General features: G+C 48.5%; 1 protein-coding gene across 4 annotated transcripts in view; it reads left to right on the forward strand.

Annotated features, from left to right (window-relative positions):
* Positions 1-4,326: 4,326 nt before the first annotated feature.
* Positions 4,327-16,135, forward strand: part of PPP1R12C (protein phosphatase 1 regulatory subunit 12C) — a 99,253-nt gene continuing 87,444 nt past the window's right edge. The window contains exon 1 of one of the 4 annotated variants that reach the window (XM_083162659.1): positions 4,327-4,763. In XM_083162659.1, coding sequence (XP_083018785.1) covers positions 4,434-4,763 — 330 coding nt within the window. In that variant the 5' untranslated portion in view covers positions 4,327-4,433. The remainder of the gene's footprint in view (positions 4,764-16,135) is intronic. The other 3 variants (XM_083162661.1, XM_083162658.1, XM_083162660.1) reach the window with 3 other exon arrangements.

Raw genomic sequence — 16,135 nt, forward strand, 5'->3', positions numbered from 1 at the left:
CGTTGGGTGCCATCGTCCAGGACCAGGAGAGAGGGAGCCACCCGGAGAAGAGAGAGAGCCAGGAGAGAGGGAGCCGGCCATTGTACTGCCCAGCCGGAGTGCTGCCCGCTGCCGTCCATCATCATCCGCCGGGCGGCGACGTGGGAAGCGCTTCTGGGTTTGAAAACACTGACTCAATCAGCCAATCAGCGTGATGCCAGTGTTTTCAAAATCAGAAGCGCTTCCCGCGCCGCCACCCAGCGGATGATGATGGACGGAAGCGGGCAGCACTTCACTCCGGCTGGGCGGTACAACGGGCAGATCCCTCTCTCCTGGCCCGACGACGGCATCTGACGGGGCTCTGTAAGTTGCTGGGTAGGTACCCCTCAGACCGTGCTGACCCCCCGTGTAGCAGGTGGGCACCGCGGCGCCCTCATCCCCCCTCGTCTAGGGCACTCCGGTGCCTTTCACCGGCCCTGCCTAGAGAGGGAGCAGGATCTGAGCAGATAATGGGGTAGATGTTTCAATCCTTTGAAAGAGTTGCAGTGGAGAAGTTTTCCAGAGCAACAAGCTTCTGTCACTGTTAGGGTTGCCACCTCTCCAGGATTTCCTGGATTCTCCCTGAATTGGTGGCAACCCTCCAGGACCTTTTTGCAGTCTGCCGGATTCTGGGATTCTCCCGGAATCCGGGTGTCTTTGAAAGCCTCCACAGCCTCCCAAATGAGTGTGCACACTGTCAGGGGCGTAGGGAGGGTGGTTTCAGCGGAGCACGAGCTCCGGGTGCCAGAAAGGCCACCGGACATGCACAGTGCATCTCCAGTACTTGGGAGTTGCTGTCCGCCGCACAGCTCCCTCAACCTCCAGAAATATTTAAACTGGGCCACGGGAGAGGAGAGGACGGAGGAGCACTGTTCAGCCAACAGCTGAGGATGCTTCAGCAGCGCTTCCTCCCAAACTGAGCCTCAGAGGTGAGATAAGCCGGCTGCTGCTGTGTATCAGTCCCACGGCAGAGCCCTCTGTGCTGTCAGGCGAGGAAATGATGAGGCCAGTGTGGAGGGGGGGATTTGTGTGTGTGGACGGTCAGTGTTTGGGGCACATATGCATGGTAGAGATGGGAGGGGGTGGAGGAGGTTGCTGTGAAGTTGTTGTCACTGGTGTCAGGGTGAGGGGAGGATGTATGAAGTATCTATGTGTAGGAGTTGTCAGTAGGGGAAATGTGTTATTAAATGTAACAATAGGGACTTCAACACATGTATGTATTAGAGACCATGGGGGAATCTCCAGGAATCGAAGATGCCTGAGGTGGCAACCCTAGTCACTGTATAGAAGGGACTACGTAAATGTTATCTAGATGCTAAAAAGTTACTGCAAGCTGGCAACATAACTTTGGGGAGAAAAAACCTGACCTTATAGCCTTAGACAGAGTGGGTTCTATTTCTGTTAACTAATCTTTCAGCACTCTACTGTACTCTACATATCCAGGGGCAAACACAAGATTTGAACAGGGGGCAGGTATAATTATATCTATCTATCTATCTATCTATCTATCTATCTATCTATCTATCTATCTATCTATATATATATGTCTAGTGTCAATCAATGCCATCTGCTGGCACGAGTGAAAGTATATCTCTTACCCTCCCTAGCCTCCGCAGCCCTGCTAATCACAGGAAAATGCATTTTTACCCATTTTGGCCCACGGGTGGTAGCCCGTGTGATGCCATCAGGGAGGGAAGGGGGGGGGGGGGGTTCTGGGTGCTCAGAACCCTCCCTTTGTGTACTACTGAATTCTAAAGCATGCAGCACTCCTGGAAAGTGGAGTGACCACCCGGATGCTGCAATCATGAGGCTACACCCATTTGCATTACTGTTGGGTGCTCTGTGAGGGTGCTAGAGTGTTCAACTGCCCCATTCCAATGAAGGACCTGCAGATGGGACTGGGTGCAAGACCATCACAACACCATCAAATGCAGAGCCGGCGCTACCCGCTCAGCAAGTCCTGCAAAGCAGGGAGGCGCTGCGCTGGATAGGCGCTCCCCTGCTCTGCTACAGTTCTGATGTGGACTGCTGTCGGCTGCCGCAGCCTGCACCTGTCTGACTATGCATGGCAGCGGCGCCGGCAGCATGAAGAGCGGTCTCTACTCTTCCTCAGCCCTGAACACTGTCCTCTCCTCTCAACATATCCAGTCTGTGGCAGGCCGTATAATCAATCTAAAATCCTACAACATAGCATTGCCGAGAGGCTTTTAGATTGATTATAAAGACTGCCATAGATTGAATTAGTTGAGTCTTGACTCTTTCCCAGCTCAGCGGCTGTCAGCGTGCGGACTCTGCGGAGGTCCCTGCCTGCGCTCCTATCACCATGGCATCCGCTCCCTGCGCTCTAACATCTGCTGCAATGTTCTCCTTCCCTGTGAGTATGACCCGGGGTGTGTGTGCGCACCCGCATCGCTGTAGGTAGGGATCGTCCAATGCTTGAGACGCCCTACATCTGTGAGAGAAGTACCAACCCCCCCCCAATACCCTGCAGTAGCCGGCACATGGCAGGTGTGCTCCCCCTGTCACTGAAGGGGTGTTAATTAATCAGCGGTGGTGACACTGCGTAAATTAGGTGCCCATTCCCAATTATACTGGTGTATGTGGCTGTGCAAATAGACAGACAGTGGGGTGTCTCTCTCTCTCTGTCCTTTCTCCCCCCCCCCCCCCTCCAAACAGCCCAGTACACTATGTGGGCACTATGTAGGTAGGGATGGTCAATAGATGGGCATGTGTGCTGGCACAGGCCGGGTGCGTGTAGTGCTGTGCGTTGGCTATAGCAGGAAGTACATGGTGCCAGTGGTGGCTGATGAAATCCCTCTGGTTGCATCTAGCAGCTCATCCCCTCCCCCAATGTAGAAAGGAGGGCACAGAGAGGATGTGTGTGATTGGGGGGGCACAGGGAAAATGGGCAGAGCCTGCAGGACCCCGTACGTGGGTTAATGTGTAATGGGCAATACAGTTCGCATAATCCTGGTGCAATGTGTCTAAGGGGCTCTAGCTGGCGCAATGTGTTTAAGTGGCACTACTCTGTTATGTAATGTGAATAACGTACACAACTGCGTGGCGTAATGTGAATGGGTGTTATTATGTGGCCACACCGCTTCTAAATTATTCTGTGCGCACTGTCTGTGTTTTTAGTGTGTGTGTGTGTTTGGTGGTGGTGGCACCAATCCCTTTTCTGCTGCAGGGCACTAAAATGTCAGGTTGTGGCATTGCTGCTACTGGGAACATTATGGGGCTGATTCTTGGTCACTCTTAGTGAAACTGGTTCAGCTCCTGCCCCGATGGTCGGGGTTTCATTTCTGCGCATGAGCAAACCCCAACTCTCAGAGGGCTGTGGCAGCGACGGTACATGGGAATGCCCAGTGTTTAATGGAAATCCCCATGAAAATGCTGGGTGTTCCCATGGGTATGTGTTCGGGACAAAGTCTGTCAGGGGCGTGCGGCTGACGCCAGCCGCCAGTCCTGTCTTTGTCGTGGCGCTCTCATATATACAGTAAGCCAGTCTCCCCTGACTTGCATTTGCGAAGGCAGGAGAAATCATTAGACAGTCAGCGACTATATAATGATTTCTCCTGCTGCGGGCGCATGCGAGGGGATGTGTCTTCCTAACATATCTCCTCGCATGGTTGCAAGGGGAAATGGCGGCAGGGGGGCGGGTATTCACCGGTGCAGCTTACAAGTCAATTAGAATCACTTCATGTGTATGAGGCACTACTACTACTACGGGCATGATACAACCTTTCTGCAGCATTTGCCTTCGGCGCGCGCTGTCTCTTTATAAAGTATGGGAGGGCGCAAGTTTATAGTTTGCAGGAGGGCGCCGAACACCCTAGCACCAGCCCTGATCAAATGTTTACCATTTGATGGCAGCAAACCTCAGCACACCATTGAATAGTAAAACCCATTACAACAAAAGCATTAATGTTTGCAAACCATCGCAATGCGATGTCCATCCCTAACTGCAAAAGTCACTGCTACTGCTGCCTGCCACAGCTATTATACAGACACACAGAGAGGAGACATTGCGGCCTGAATTACTGTATTTCCTTTTATTTCCAATAATGTATTTTTAATGAGGAATCTGTGCTGTATCCAACCACCTAAACAGGACTGGCGGACAGTGAGCCCATAGCAACCAATCAGTTTCTAACTATTTTAACCAGCGCTGATTGGTTGCTACGGGCATATTATCGCACGTCCTCTTTAGTAGGTTGGATACATCTCGTGCATAATCATATTCGCGCGTTGCGCGATGCTAGTGGTGAAACTACAACTCCCGGCATTCCTTGCCCACGCCGCCTGGTGACGACATAACGTCGCAGAGCGGCGCGCCGGCGGCATAGGGCGGAGGAGGAGGAGGTGGAGAGGGGGGCGCAGGCGGACGTGGTGTTACGGGGAGACATAAACAGAACATGGCGGAAGGAGCCGCCGCCGCTGCGCAGGCTAAGGAGAGGCGGAGGGAGCAGCTACGGCAATGGGCACGCTCTTGTACCAACCAGGAGGCGGCTGAACCCCGGTGGCAGCGGCGCAGAAGGCGGACTGGTGACGGGAAGGAGGAAGATGAGGGAGAGCGGGGCTCCGGGGAAGGGGATGGGCGCACCGTCCGGTTTGAGCGGGCGGCGGAGTTTCTGGCTGCCTGTGCCGGCGGAGATCTGCTGGAGGCGGAGGAGATGCTGAGAGGAGAGTCGGGGAAGGATGTCATTGACAGCACTAATACTGATGGGATCAGCGCCTTGCACCAGGTGAGAGGACTTGCCAGGATACTATGACCTGGGGTGGTAGCCCGTGTGATGCCATGGCACTGGTGAGGTTGCCCGTGTGATGCCATGGCACTGGTGAGGTTGCCCGTGTGATGCCATGGCACTGGTGAGGTTGCCCGTGTGATGCCATGGCACTGGTGAGGTTGCCCGTGTGATACCATGGCCCTGGTGAGGTTGCCCGTGTGATGCCATGGCACTGGTGAGGTTGCCCGTGTGATACCATGGCACTGGTGAGGTTGCCCGTGTGATACCATGGCACTGGCGAGGTTGCCCGTGTGATACCATGGCACTGGTGAGGTTGCCTGTGTTGATGCCATGGCACTGGCGAGGTTGCCCGTGTTGATGCCATGGCACTGGCGAGGTTGCCCGTGTTGATGCCATGGCACTGGCGAGGTTGCCCGTGTTGATGCCATGGCACTGGCGACGTTGCCCGTGTTGATGCCATGGCACTGGCGAGGTTGCCCGTGTTGATGCCATGGCACTGGCGAGGTTGCCTGTGTTGATGCCATGGCACTGGCGAGGTTGCCCGTTTTGATGCCATGGCACTGGCGAGGTTGCCCGTGTTGATGCCATGGCACTGGCGAGGTTGCCCGTGTTGATGCCATGGCACTGTTGAGGTTGCCCGTGTTAATGCCATGGCACTGGCGAGGCTGCCTGTATGTTGGCGTGGTGCTGGAGAGGCTGCCCATGTGATGGCGTGGCACTGGGGGAGCTGCCCATGTGGTGTCTCTTGAACTGTCAGTAGATCTATCTTTGGCACACACAGGCCACTGGAAAGCTGTAATGATATGCCAGTATTGATTTGGTTGAATCAAATAGGTTGTTTGTTTTTGTAAATAAAAATGCTGTTGATGATTTATCTTTTTGTCTGTCCGAAACAGTTTGCAGGCATATACTATAGACCTTAGTGGGTCTCTGTTCTTTATGGTGTCCTCTGCCCCCAAAACCCCAAAAAATCTGCCATGTTCCACAATCAAAAGTATGCTAGGTATCGTAAATCATGTTAGTATTGTGAAAGGTAATGTGACAAAAAAAACAAAACAGATCCCTGTGGCCTATCCTATGTAGGTAAATGTGAGCAAGATGAGTTCTGGCAATCATAAAGCAGTATGTGGACATGCAGAAGCGTAATGCTGTCCACCACAACATAACTAAACCTGCTGTGTGGATGAGACACAATCCTTTTTTTTTTTTTTTCAATTAAACAAAAATCTTTGGCCTAGCACGCTGTGGAGAAAATTCTGATTCTCTAGTGTGCCTTGATTCATAATAATTTAGGAAACAAGGTTATAAACCCTATGCTCTTTGTTTTCAGTAGCCGCTAATGCTGCCACCCACAAAGCAGATGACACCGATCTGGGCAGTTCAGATGTTATCTCTGCAGTTAGCTGGCAAGTGCCCAGTAATGCCAAGAGGGAGCTGTCAGCAGTGCAAGCAGAGTTTCGCTGTCACTAGTAAACTGGGGCTCTTTAGATAACCAGCTGCCAGATTGCATCTTCAGTCTGCCTGTTCCACTTTGATGGGAATGTATTGTGGAGCAAATGTTCCCAGTACAGAAAAATGTTATCTGCTCTGCATGGAGTGTACTTTTTAGTAAGTATTTGAGTCACCCTGGATTTCGGTGTCTATTTCAGTATAAGGAAAACCAAATGTACTTCAATTGTGATTTTTGCATGAGATTCACAATGATACAATGGAGTTACCAGGAGAGGTTAATCATTCATGTCTTCATTATCGCAGTACTTTGGTTCTATGTTGTGTCTATATAACTTGTCTGATATTTTACAAATAAAAGTGCACCGTCATCAATGTAACTGCTTTATGGTTGTAAAAACAAATTGTATAATGTTTCTTGAACTACTATGTTATAGATATCTGGATTTTCTTGTATATTATTGGTTTACTAGTTCTGTTGAATTCAGACATTTGCCTGCATTGCTCAGGAGATCTTATGGGGCCCACACAGATGTGTGCTAGGTGTGATTTGAGCTTTATAATGCGGACTTCAGTGAAGCTGTGGACATAAGGTGCGGTTTACACTATGGATTTTCAGTAGAGTATAGTCATAATCGCATAGCACATACCGCAAATCGCACCTGATCCCGATGCGCGGCATTGGAAACAAATGTAGGAATAGAATGGGTAGTATAATTCATCTATCCTATAATGAGGGCCATACTGCTCAATGCAGCTAGGCCCCTGCTCCCCCCACCATGCCGTCCCTCCCTCCCTGCCAGCTGATGCCGGCTGCCAATATCGAATTGATATTGGGGCTGCCACATCAGCATGTGTGTACACAGCTTAAGATTTGGACTAGAGTACAATATATAATTTAACCATTTTGAGTGCCAAGTGAGTTTGTCAAAATAAGTGTGAAAATTGGCAAGCAAACATTTGTGTTCATCATAATGACCTGTAATGTTTACCTTTTTTTATATAGGAAAATATATATCTCTTTTTTTGGTACTTAGAACGGCCACAATCGTTAGTAATCGTGTACCTTAAGTTAAGGTACACGACTAACGCAATGGACCCGATTTCCTTTGAAATCAGGTCCATTTTGCCGGCAAAAGGCAAAATCGCATTGATCGTGTGCACTAACATGGCACGCGAAGCGATTTTGCCATAGGATTCAATGTTAAAATATTTTTAACATTGCAATCGCGTTGATCGCGTCGGTCTTGTGCCAGCGTGGCGAGCGGCGGTGGTACGCGTCCTCCGACCTTTTCATACCCCTACTATCCACGTCGGCGTGGAGTTGAGAATATAAAGTGTGGCGAGCCACCGAGCCCGAAGCGTGGCGAGCGCATGCGTATTCCTGTGACGCGTATACCTCGCCACGCTTCGGGCTCGCTGCGCTCGCCACGCTTTATATTCTTAACTCCACGCCGACGTGGATAGTAGGGTATGAAAAGGTCGGAGGACGCGTACCGCCACCCCTCGCGGGCTCGCCACGCTTCGGGTTGGCATCAATCGTGGGGTGCCGTTCACAATGGGGGCATTTGAGCCATCAGTGGGGTTACAATTGGGGTCTAAGGACAATTTTACATTGAATCCAATGTAAAATAGGGTCCCAGGGACCCTATTCACATTTGAATCAATGTAAAAATCGGGTCCATCGCGTCGGTCGCATCGCATGAGATGCGATCGACGCGATTTTTCCAACCGGATCAAGTTCTAGGAAACAAGTACCCTTTTTTTTTTTTTTCTGGTTACACATCTTTTGTTTAGATTTATATAACAAACGTAAATGACGCTGGCATTATTAGCGGATATGTTGCTTCGCTCACATAGTGTTGTTGCACTCAAAGGGTTACATGTAAAGCACCTCTCACATGCGATTACAGAGGGTTCAATCTGAACTAGACATGATGCGATTGCGATGTATTACTAAAACACCGCCCTGCACATACTACACATACTATTTTGCCTTGTGATATGGACTACAGGGGACCATGCATTGCAAGGCAAAATAAATATGGTACGATTTTGAATTAGACACGATAAATTTTGAACTAAAAAGTTGGCACCATTAGAACCTAGAGTACCAATTCGTGATCCTATTATTTCGGTGTGTAGATCAGAAACTACTGGATCCTTATTTTCTTCATTGGATACAGTACAATGGTGTTTGATTGTCGGCTGAGATGTCTGTTTCATTCCAGAACACACTATCAGTTTCCACATTTACAATATGGCTATTGATACCTGCATATGGTTAGCCCCATCACGACAATACAGTGCAATGGTAGTTATTTTACAGAGCTCTAGAAAACATCACCGTTCCTTAGAGGACCATCTTGAATCACTCCCTGATCCTTCTTAATCACCTTAGTGTAACTTAAAATAAATCTGTCAGTGCAGTGTTAACCCCATGCTACATGGACAGAACCGACTGACAATGCTTAATCCAGTGGTTCCCAAAAGTGCCACGGGACACTTGCAGGGGTGCCACGGGTTGGTGGTGCAGCAACAGTTCAAATTATTTGTGGCTAATAACTGACCCTCAGGAGGACACATACACACAATTACTTAAAAAAAAAATATATATTTTTTTTTCTACATTTCTCAATAAGAAAATGTTGGCATAGGGATGCCAATGAAAAAAATTGTGATACTCTAGGTCACTGTGATTCAAAAAAGTTTGGGATGCACTGTCATTGGGGAGATATTCAATATCTGTCAATATTTCCGGCAGTGGAAGTATCGGGAGTTAAGGTATGCAATCCTGGCCGGGGCTCACCTGCTACAGGCCAGCCCCAAATGGGGTTTCACAATGGCACATTTCAGCAACCGTTCAAATGTTCATCACATTCTGTAGAGATACTGCGTCTAATCTTATACCCCTTTTACACCAGAATATTCAGGGACTTATCCGTGAATATGGCCCAGGGATCATGACGGGGCATTCACGGGTTGGCCCCTTTCACACCAGAAAAGTCCCTGCATTTTCTGGTGTAGGAAAGAGGTGGGTTGGTGGCAGCGAGTACTCACCCTTGGTTGCTGGTAATTGGTGCAGGTCGGGGATCCACACAGGCGGTGTGCGCGGATGACAGGTTGGACGGCGGGTGCAGATGGCGCAGCTCACCAGCTGCAGTGAGGGCTCCAGAGAGCTGCGTCATCTACATACACCCACTGTCCTGTCATCTGCGCCCGCTGCCTGTGTGGAACCCCGGCCTGACAGCACGCACCGAGGACCGGCAACTCTGGAACAACCCTGCTATGGAGCAGAAATTTTCCCGGGATTTTGACCCAGGAACCTTACACACCTGTTCTAGGCCCAACCCAGGAATTTAGACGGGTGTAAAAGGGGTATTGGATGCGGTCGCAAAGTGGCCATTGTAAGCAAACGTGTGTGCACGATTCCACGCTGCCTGTAATTGAATTCTCAGATTTTTTTCAGATTTGTTTACTTTAAAAATGGTTGATACACTTTTTGAAAGATTTATATTTTCTTACATAAAGTAGAAGAAATACATTTTTGCAAATAAGTGATTGTTTGGCATGTTGATTAAAGCCGAATGGGTACTTGTGTAGTTTCATGGCGGTAGGAAATCGCATCACATGTGATCCGATCGCATGCGATGATACTTTTGTCGTTTCAAGTTTCCCCTGCCCGCACATCGCATGCGATCGGATCGCATGTATGATCTGGTCACATGCAATGCAATTAAGCACATTTAGCACACACCCGCTATCCACGCCACCCCGAAGTGTGGTGAGTGGACGCGGTACCTGTCCTCTCGACTTGTTCATACCCCACTATCCACGTCAGTGGAGTTGAGTTTATAAAGTGTGGGAGCGCAGCGGATTACTTGACGTGTATTCCACGTCCCCTCGCGGGGCTCGCCACGCTTTATAAAGTCAACTCCGCGCTGACGTGGATAGTAGGGGTATGAACAAGTCAAGAGGACACTCGCCACGCTTCGGGGTGGCATGGGTAGTGGGGGGTTTGCTAAATGTGCTTCATCGCTTTGATGCGATGCGCAGGCAGGGGAAACTTGAAACTACTAAAGTGCCATCACATCACGCGCGATCGGTTTACATGCAATGCGATTTCCTGCCGCCGTGAAACTACAAATGTACCGCCGAATGCACTAAGCTATATGTGTACCCGGCGACGTCATTAGCGAGGGATACGGTCATTGGGTCTACAACAACTAGGTCGACACAAGCATAAGGTCGACATGTGGATTTTCCCCCTTTTTTTTTTTTTTTTTTGAGCCAACAGGCGGAATTTCATGCCCTACCATCCACTAGGACGTGATGGGAGAATAAAATAGTGTGCTGAGCGTAGCGCGGCACTGTGCCCAAAGCATAGCGAGCGAAGCAAGTGATGTGGTGCACTTCAAACTGTGTCCATGTCGACATTCGGGTAAAAAAACTGTGAAAAACGACATATCGACCTTTTGACTGTTAACCTTGCCCATGTTGACCTAATGCTTGTGTCAACCTAGACCCATGTCGACCTATAGCTTGTCGACCTAGTTGTTGTAGACCAAACTATCCCAACCCATTAGCGATGGGGTCTGGGACGGATATTAGACAGACCTTACATCGACAGCCATTACATCGACAGCCATTAGGTCGACATACCATTAGGTCGACATACCATTAGGTCGACATACCATTAGGTCGACATAGCATTAGGTCGACATAGCATTAGGTCGACATGTCATTAGGTCGACAGGTCGTTAGGTCGACAGCTCATTAGGTCGACAGCTCATTAGGTCGACAGCTCATTAGGTCGACATGTTTTTAGGACGACACTGCCATTAGGTCAACAGTGTCGACAGTCAAAAGGTCGACATGGGTTTTTTCACTGTTTTTTGGCCGAAATGTCGACACAGTCGACATGGACACAGTTTGAAGTGTACCGCAGCCCCTCGCTTCGCTCGCGATGCTTCGGGCACGGTGCCTCGCTGCGCTCGGCACACTATTTTATTCTCCCACCACGCCCTAGTGGATAGTAGGGCATGAAATACCGCCTGTCGGCACATGTCAGCTCAAAAAACAGTGAAAAAAACCATGTCGACCTTTTGGCTGTCGACATAGACACTGTCGACCTAATGGCAGTGTTGACCTAAAAACATGTCGACCTAATGAGCTGTCGACATAATGAGCTGTCGACCTAACGACCTGTCGACCTAATGACATGTCGACCTAATGGTATGTCGACCTAAAACCATGTCGACCTATTGAGCTGTCGAACTAATGGTGTCGATGTAATGGCTGTCGATGTAAGGTCTGTCTAACAATAGTCCGGATACCTTAGCGATGCCCCGGCAAGTGCCTTCTGCAACATGGCTTTCTCTAGCGATATCCTCCGCCGTCCTGTATGTCCAGGCGACTGAGGATGTAGACGGGAGGGAGCTTGCTTCATCGGCAACGTTTTGCATACTCACTGGACGATCTTAAGATATATGTTCTGACCCGTTGAAATACGCGACATCGTTTCACTCGCCCAGTGTGTACCAAGCGTAAGAAAGGAAAATTTCTTTGCTCATCTAAGATTAATCAGTTAAGGTGCCCTCCTGTATGTGTGTGACACACAGGCATTGATTGTTGAAATCTTTTTCATGGTGTTCTGAACCTTCTCTTTTTTTTTTTTTTTTCTTCCACAAACCCCATTTGGTTCAGGATTGCCTTTGGGGAAGTAAAGCAATTATTCTTATGTTATCTGTAATGACAAACTAAAGTGATATCTACTTGTCTACTGTAATTATAGTTTAGCATGCAATATAACAAATATACGGTGAAAAAATGAAACCTGATTGTACAAAGTAGTAAGCATCACAGAGCTGATTATGGAGAACTCGATTTCCCAATGTCACCATGATGTCCTCTTCCAGAACAGCACATACCATCTCCCAGAATATGTGTGTTTTCCCTCACACTCCTTAGGGGTGCAAGTGAAAAGTTTAGGAGACATATGTAATAGGCAAAACCATTAACCATGCCTTTGTTAATAATTGCCGCTTCAAAAAAATGTCTCCGTTCGTCTGGCATCCAACATCTCTGGCGAACTCTAATGCGATTACTAGAGACAGGATTATATGCAACAAAAAAAGCTCGAAATATGCATGCAAATATGCATGAAAAATACTTAAAATATGCATGAAAATCTTCAAAATCTTCAAAATAAAAAATACAAAATATATAGTAATTTATGGTTTTTTATTTAAATCAGCATACAATTAGTAAGCAGTATATGACCAGCAGTAAAATATATATTTATAATGCCCCCAGCAGTAAAATGGATATAATGCCCCCAGCAGATAAATGGATATAATGCCCCCAGCAGATAAATGGATATAATGCCCCCAGCAGTAAAATGGATATAATGCCCCCAGCAGTAAAATGGATATAATGCCCCCAGCAGTAAAATGGATATAATGCCCCCAGCAGATAAATGGATATAATGCCCCCAGCAGATAAATGGATATAATGCCCCCAGCAGATAAATGGATATAATGCCCCCAGCAGATAAATGGATATAATGCCCCCAGCAGATAAATGGATATAATGCCCCCAGCAGATAAATGGATATAATGCCCCCAGCAGATAAATGGATATAATGCCCCCAGCAGATAAATGGATATAATGCCCCCAGCAGATAAACGGATATAATGCCCCCAGCAGATAAACTGATATAATGCCCCCAGCAGATAAATTGATATAATGCCCCCAGCAGTGACACAAATACTGTACTGCACTGCAAGTGCCAGTAACACTCACCGTTGGCTCACTCTTGTGTGGTTGAGAACACTGAGAACACTAGTGTACACGGCTCCTGCTTCCAGCACCCGCACGGCGCGCAATGCTTTCCCGCGTGTCAGCAGAGGCGGGCAGCCTGTCAGCGCGGCGGGTGTGGGATGTAGCTGGAAGAGCTTACACACTGCACTGTTTAGCAGCATATCAGCTCTTCCACCCACATCCCACCCCCCGTCGCGCTGACATGCCGCTCGCTCAATCCTTCCCTCTGATGGGCGCTTCTGTCAGCCTATCAGAGGACTCGGCTTACAGATAGCAGAAAAGCGGGCAGGAAGCTAGGGTAAATGCTAGGGGAATGGAGCCGACGATCAGCGTTCCACCGGCAACCTGTCAAAATATGCACAGGACATTTAGGTGAAATATGCAATTACTACAGAAAATCGGACAAATATCCAAATGCATATGCAAATGCATATAATCCAGTCTCTAGCGATTACATTTGCTCCAAGATGTTGATAATACAGTAACTGGCTCTAATGTCTTCAGGGTTTTGCGGTGATTCCTCAAAACGCATAACGTACAGTTGGTCTGGGGATCGGTTTTGCTCTGATGATTAATTACCTTTATTTATGATGCACTATTGTATATTACACTGCAGACTTTAGAGCATATTTAATAATTCAGGGTGTAGTTATAATCCTGTCGGTCGGGATCCCAGCTGATGGAATCAAGACTCCCGCCAGAACACCGGCACAGGAACTCCAACATGGATTTCTATCATTAAGCCAAAATGCTGACATTAGTATGCTGGGGTGGGTTAGGTTTAGGCACAAGGTATGGATTTAGGTTTAGAATGAGGAGGGGGGGTTTAAGGTTAAGCCCTTAGAAGTGGAGGTTAGGATTAAGCTGCGGGGTATGGGGGTTAAGGGCCCTACACACAGAGCGATATCCAGCCACCTTCTGAGAGATTTTACATAATTTCAATAAAGCGCTCAGAAAATGGCAGAATATTGCTGTGTGTGTAACCCACACAGCGATGTGTAAGCGCGGCCCCGATTCTGGCAGCGATGCAGAACAGACCGGCTGGTAAATTCAGAGCACTCGCTCAGAAGGCCCTGCACATCGCCTGCATGTTCTTGTAGCAAGCAATGTGCAGGGCCGATTCTGAGCGTGAAGTCCTCCTGAAACCCCCCCCAACCCCTCTACCTATCTGCATTATGGGGTTCGGGATCCGCAGCGCTGCACTCACGCCTCCCCACCCCGCGGCACCGTGATCGCCACCACCCCTCCACCTATCTGCAATATGGGGTAGGGATCCACAGCTCTGCACTCACCCTGGTTACTTCTCCCAGCGGTGCCGGCAGCAGCATTCCTGGTCCCCTGGGGCAGCGCCCGGTTCCCCTCATCGGTGGAAGCGGAGGAGAAAACCATAAAAATTTTTCAAGATGACAGCAGCCAGCCAATCATGGCTTGCCATGTCATTTCCCCGCCCCCTAGAGCTGGATATTAGCCAGCCTGAAACAGGGTAGGGGCAGTCAGTCCGACGGCGGAGGAGAAGAGAAGAGCTCCTGAAGTCCTGGGAGGTGCGGCCAATGCAAAAGAGCTTAAAAGGCCGCCTCCCCAGGCGAAGAACACAGATGAAGAGGCTGGGCTCCTCTGGGTGAAGAAAGAAGAACCAGTTTAATAAAATATTTTAAAACCAGTGTTTATATTTTTTATTTTAATATTTCCTTTTAAAGGGGGGATATAGGTACCGGCAGGCTTTTATTCCCCACATGCTGGTACCTGTGGTTCTCCCAAGTACCAGCATGTGGGGCAAGCTTGCTGGGACCTGTAGTCCCACTGTAAAGGACAATATTACTGTTGAAACAAGCTATCAACCCTGCACCCAGGGGTGCAGGGGATAGCCCCGGGCTTTAGCCCAGGCCTGGGATACCCTGGAAAGGGGGGACCCCTTTTTTTATTAAAACTCCCAGCCCCGGCTGACTAGTTAGGGTAATGCTTTGGCCACGGGACCCCATCAAGCGTGTCCCCTGGCTATGGCATTACACCCCCTGCTAGTGGAGTCTGGTGCTGGTCCCCAAAATCCAGGGGACCCCCACTTGCATTGTCATCTGTATTTTGGGAACCACTCAAAGAGCCCGGGGCTGGTTATGCTTGTGTTGGGGGGGGCCCACACCATTACATATCATTTTTTTTTTTTTTGCCACTAGCCACCAATGTGTATTTGGTTGGGGGAGGGGGCACAAACTATGCCACCAATGTTTATTTGTTTGGGGTGAGGGGGGAGCACTATTGGTGTGTACACACCATATAGTCAAAATCTCATCTGGATCGCATGCAGATTGTATGGGATTTAATCCCTTGCGATCCCGATGCGCGCTCCCGTATCGCAGCCAGAAAGTTTCGGCTGCATAGACTATATAGTGCAGATCTGCACTATATAGTCTAAATTGTATGCAGATAGTCTAAATTGTACAAGTGTGTACACACCTTATGCCACCAATGTTTATTTATTAAGGAAATTTATTTATTTTAAGTTTATTTAGGAAATTACTGTCTATACCATATAACATTATTTTTGTGATGAAGTGCATTTTTTTGTGTCACTTTCTTTGGCAGTTGTGACAGATTTGAAATCTCTCATGCTGGATCTCCTGTTATGAATCTCTGGCACAAATCTCTGCGTATGTAGGACCCTTTAGGCACTAGTTGGGAAGGATATATAAATAGGGAGGAGTCGGGGGAGAGGGTTAGGACCTTTACAGGAGCATCTTTTGGGATCCTCTGTATCAGATTGCAGGTGTTTCTTTTAAGCTGGGTACATCTATACAATCCCTGTTTTCTTGGAAGCGTTCAATCGACCATACACGTGACCGACCGTCCACAAACACCAGCCGATACATGCATACACACCTATACAATTTTACATCCAATCTACTCCCGTCCAAACACCCTGCTGAACATGTACTTGTAGTGCGATGTAAAAAGTTAAGTCCTGCAAACCGCTCTGAAGAACAGTGTATCTGGCCGTCTAGATGTAGTCAGCCGGCAGGGTCACTAGAGACAGACATACGGCAAATAGCTGGGGTGCGTGTCTAGATGTAGTCAGCCGGCAGGGTGACTAGAGACAGACATAC

This window comes from Crinia signifera, chromosome 19 (genome assembly GCF_055691185.1).
Source record: "Crinia signifera chromosome 19, ASM5569118v1, whole genome shotgun sequence".
NCBI classification, from domain to species: Eukaryota; Metazoa; Chordata; class Amphibia; order Anura; family Myobatrachidae; genus Crinia; species Crinia signifera.